A 4716-nucleotide genomic window follows, 5' to 3' on the forward strand; every position below is an offset into this window, starting at 1 on the left:
TATGCTGTGGCACCCACCTCGGAACCTCTGCAGAGCCTCCACCAGCCCCGGGACCCTGCACACCGTCCTCATCTCCATGGGCACCACCTTAGGCGGCTGCAGCTTCACTTCCTGGACCCTGGAGAGGCAGCCAGGTGTCACACCCAGGGTGGGCCCACCCGTACCCAACCACCTTCCCTGGGAAAGGCTGGAGTCCTACCTGCGCAGGGTGTCCATGATGTCCTGTGGGAGAGACATGTGGTGTCAGTGCCTGTCACATGGTCATGCCCTCTACCTCCATCCGTGCTGCAGTGCCCCCCACATGGTCAGAAACTGCCCCTGCAGCCTCACCTGCTCCCATCCCATCCCGCCCACAGGCATCTTACGCGGCCTCCATCAGCTGCCCTCCCTCATGTCCTCACTCAGAGCCCAACTTCCAAGTAAGGCCTCTCTGCTTAGGTGCTCCTTTCCCCCAAAATGATGCATAAGAGCATTTTATTCAGTGTCACAGGCTACTTGTAGCCCCAAAATCCACATGTTGGTGTCTTAATGACCAGGTCCTCAGAATGGGTCAGTATTTGAAGAATGGGCTTCCTAAAGAGGTGATGATATTAAAACCAGAGGCCCAGTGCATGAAATTCGTGCATGGGTAGGGTCCCTAGGCCTGGCCATTGATCAGGGCCGATTGGGGCCTTCTGGCTGACGGCCAGGGCCTTGGGGCCTTCCTTCCCTGGCTGCTGGCTGCCAGCTGGGGGCTTCCTTAGTTCTGTGCCACCTCCTGGTGGTCAGCACACGTCATAGAGAGCATGCTGGCCCAATTGCCCCTAACTGCCCTCCCCTGCTGGCCTGGTCACCCCTAACTGTTCTCCCCTGCAGGTCTGGTCCCCCCGCCCCAACTGCCTCCCCTACAGGCCTGGTTCCCCCGCAACTGTCCTCCCCTGCTGGCCTGACTGCCCACAACTGCCCTCCCCTGCCGGACATCTTGTGTCCACATGGGGGCGGCCATCTTTGACCACATGGGGGTGGCCATCTTGTGTATTGGGAGTGATGGTCAATTTGCATATTACCTCTTTATTAGATAGGATGAGGTCACCAGGGTGGACCCTAATCCTATATGGCTGGTGTCCTTACAGGAAAAGGAAATTAGGACACAGGTGTACACTGAGGCAGAGAAGTCTCAGGAGAACCAGCCCTGCCCACACCTGGATCTCAGGCTCCAGGACTGGGGGAAATAAACGTCTGTTGCTTAAGCCACCTGTGTCATTTGTTACACAGCCTGAGCTGACAGAGACAATCTGTTATTTGGAATGCCAGCTCCTGACAGTAAACAGCTTGTCTTTTTAGAACACTGCCTAGCACACAGCAGGGACCCAGCCCACTTTGTCAATCAAATGAACCCCACAAGCAGTCCTTCTAACCATACTGTGTACCACCTACCAGGCCATAAAGGATGAAGAGGGAAAGTAAGATATTGTGCCCAACGTGGGTTTCCTTAGGGGCAGGAAATTTCACACACAGTAGTTGATTCTCTCTGGGGAGCCTGGGGACCTGATAGGCCTCTAAAGAAAAGGGAGACTAGTGGGTTTCTGAAACCTGAGGATTCATCAGGAGAAACAGAGACAGTGCAGGCCTGGGAGAGGGCCAGCATGCAAAGGGCCAGGTGCAGAGCAGTTAGAAACAGCCATCCTTACTTATTTTACTGGGTAAGGGGAAGTGGGGGAGGGGATAGTCTTGGTTGTCACAAGGTCTGGAGCTGCCCTAACCACTTAGGAGAGGGATGGAGAAAAGGCCCCTGCCCAGGGGTGGGGAGGGGGCCTGAACCTTGAAGGAAGTTGACCTCTGTAGAGATGACCTGGCCACTCTGGGCAGTGGGGACTAGATACACACCCCTTTAGGAAAATGCTCTGTACCCACAGAGGGTGGTTACGGGGGAATCCTGGAGGGGCACCCAGGACCCCAAACTCTGGTGTAGCTGGGGCCCTGGGATAAGTCACTCAGAGTTCTGCTTCTTCCGTTTCCAATGGGGCTCCCGGACAGGTACCAACAGCGGTTCTCAGTGGGGTTTGGGATTCATATCTATTCCCCAGACAGTGGCATGTCCATAAGGCCCTCACCAGTCCCAGTCCTCACCCCAGTATTTCACAGGTAGGACACAGGACATCCAGAAGAGGACAAGCTCAGAGAGCTTGCTCCACCGAGGGCTTCCTTCCTGCTCCCGGGTCTGCACCCCTTCCCATTAGAGCCCCTGTGTGCCCATTCCAGGCATGTGCTCACCTGCAGCAGTCCCAACGCCGGCAGCTGGCAGCGCCCCTCCAGCTCAGCGACAAGATCGGCTAGCTGCGCACTCTGTTGCCCAAGGCGGACAGCGCTCTCCTGCAGCGGGGGCAGCACCTCCAGCTCCTCCTCCTCCAGCCTCTGCAGAAGCCGTTGCTCTTCTTCTGCCAGCAGGCGGCGCAGCCGCTCAAACTCTGCACGCACATTCTGCCGCTGGCTCTCCACCATTTTCTATAGGGGGCATAGGGGGGGACAGTGAGCTGGGCACCACAAACCCACCACCAGGGCTCCACACACCACCCATCCCCCACCCAAACTCACCCCGGGGGTTGAGGGTCTGGAGCAGGAGTGCTGCGTTATGAGGAGCGTTAGTGTGAACAGCGGCATCCAGCAGTGGGGGGCACCAATGCCCCACCTCCCCACCCCTGGGACCTCAGCGCCCAGCCACCTGCCTGCCACAGGGCACAGGTCTCCTCCGCCTGAGCCTGAAACAGCAGGGCATCTTCCATTTGCTTCTGCAGGTGGTCCAGGGACTTCTCCAGCTTGCCCTGCAAGGAAGTGAGGGCAGCCAGTAAGCCCACTGGGCCCTGTCCCTATTCCCACCGCCCAGCCCCACATAATGGATTGAACAAACTGAATCTGCTAGGAGATGCCCTCTTCCTGGGATGCCCTCCCACCACCCAGGCTGACCCAGCCACTAGCCCATGTTTTTCCTTTCTCCAGCCTTCCTGCCTTCCTTCCTCTCCCGACCTTCCCAGCCTGAATCCCTACCTCATCGCAGCCTTCTTTCCTGTGAATCCCTTCACTTCAGTGCCTGTCCTGAGCTTGCCAAAGTTCAGCTTCATCAGAAGGCGCCAAGGGACACTCACACTTGGATCCAGCTGCCTTGAGCCTGACCTCAGGCAACACCCAACTGTTTACTTCAACCCTATCTGCTTGCTGGGGCATCCCCAGCATTAAGACAAAGTAGGCACCAGTACAGTGTGAGGGAGAAATAGCAGTTGTGTAAGAGCCCTCTGCCCTCCTCCTTCTGCCTAAAGGCAGGACATGAATTTCCCAGAAGGGTGGCCACCCTGTACCAGGAAGGGGGCACACACTCCACCAAAGATGAGGTGTCATCCCTGAATGTGCTGAACAGACCTTACTAAAATAATGCCAGCCTTCCAGTAGTTCCCCCATATCATTTCCTAGTTCCTTTCCCACAAGTTATTGGCCCTAGCAGCCCAAACCCTTTCCGTTGTCTAGTCACTTCTCCACAAGTTATCATCCTCTGTTAAAATGGAATATAACCTCTTAAGTCTAAGCACTCGTTTTGGTTTTGCACTCTTCTACGAAGTCATTGTGCCGTATGAAATTTAAGACTAATAAAACTATGTCTTTTTATCTGTTCAGATTAACATTTGTCAGTTTAATTTGCAAGTCTCAGTCACTGAACCTAACAGGCTAGAGTAAAAGGTTTTTCCTCCTCTACAATAGAGCTAGTGCTGCCCTCTGAGACTATCAGGTCAGCTACAAGGAGCCCTTAGAGGGCTGGTGGTCACTCTTCACCTCACCGCCACTTTCTGCACCCTGATCCGGGTGTTTGGTGATAGGAGTGCAAACCTGCTCGACGTGAGTAGACAGACATTCCTGCAGGCATGTAATACCCCCAAGTGAGAGGAAAATCCACAGAAATCCATGTCGAGAATGGATCATGGAACAGGTTTATTCCGGTACCCCACAGGCTTGTTCTATGACAGTGACCTGCTGGCCAAGTATTAACTCTAATGCTGACTAAATGCTGTACATGGTGTGCCCCAGCAAACAGACACACACACCCGCTACTGGCCGTGAAGCAAAATGCAAGCCAGTCACAAAGTTTGAAAGATGCCACCCATGCATCAATACCTGGGTTCCGGAAACAAACCCTGCTAAGGCAACAGGCCAGGTGAGCTGTTTGCCCCACAGCGGAGCGGGTAGTGCTGGTGTGAGTTTGGGTTTTAAGGAAATGCGTTTCCAGGACAGGAAAACAAGGCTTCTCAGCCTGAGATCTAAGCACAGCTGAGCTCGGGTGTGTCAGACAGCAGTGGTGGCCCCAAGCAATCCACTCAGAAGCTTGCCGGGCCCTGGCGTCTGCCTCCCGGAGTATTTTCTCACCAGGACTTCAGCACGGGCCCTGGCCACTGCACCCCCTCCCACCGGAGAGGAGTCCTCATTCGTCCCACCTGAAGGAAACCACCTCTGCTGTTTTCCCACTTTCTCCCGCGCTGGACTCTATCCCAGCCACCGTTCAGTCACCCCGTCCCAGTGCCCGCCCCAGACGGTGGGCCCCACCATCACAGCGGGACCTTGGCCTCAGAGACCGCCTTCTCCTCCCAGGTCCCCACGCTGGCTCCCCACTGCGGAGTGGTGCCCCAAAGTGCCCCAACCCCGAAAATGCCGGTCTGGAAAAGGCTAAGCGCGCCCACCCCCCTCCCACCCCCC

General features: G+C 55.8%; 1 protein-coding gene across 1 annotated transcript in view; it reads right to left on the reverse strand.

The window, feature by feature from the left end:
- LOC102250821 (E3 ubiquitin-protein ligase TRIM17) overlaps positions 1-4716 on the reverse strand; it is a 14346-nt gene that overhangs the window by 2508 nt on the left and 7122 nt on the right. Inside the window, exons 2-5 of the mRNA XM_005864895.2 lie at positions 2706-2801; positions 2254-2484; positions 200-222; positions 18-118 (exon numbers count right to left, since the gene is read on the reverse strand). Coding sequence (XP_005864957.1) covers positions 18-118; positions 200-222; positions 2254-2484; positions 2706-2801 — 451 coding nt within the window. The remainder of the gene's footprint in view (positions 1-17; positions 119-199; positions 223-2253; positions 2485-2705; positions 2802-4716) is intronic.

Source organism: Myotis brandtii, unplaced genomic scaffold, assembly GCF_000412655.1.
Source record: "Myotis brandtii unplaced genomic scaffold, ASM41265v1 scaffold193, whole genome shotgun sequence".
Taxonomy (NCBI): domain Eukaryota; kingdom Metazoa; phylum Chordata; class Mammalia; order Chiroptera; family Vespertilionidae; genus Myotis; species Myotis brandtii.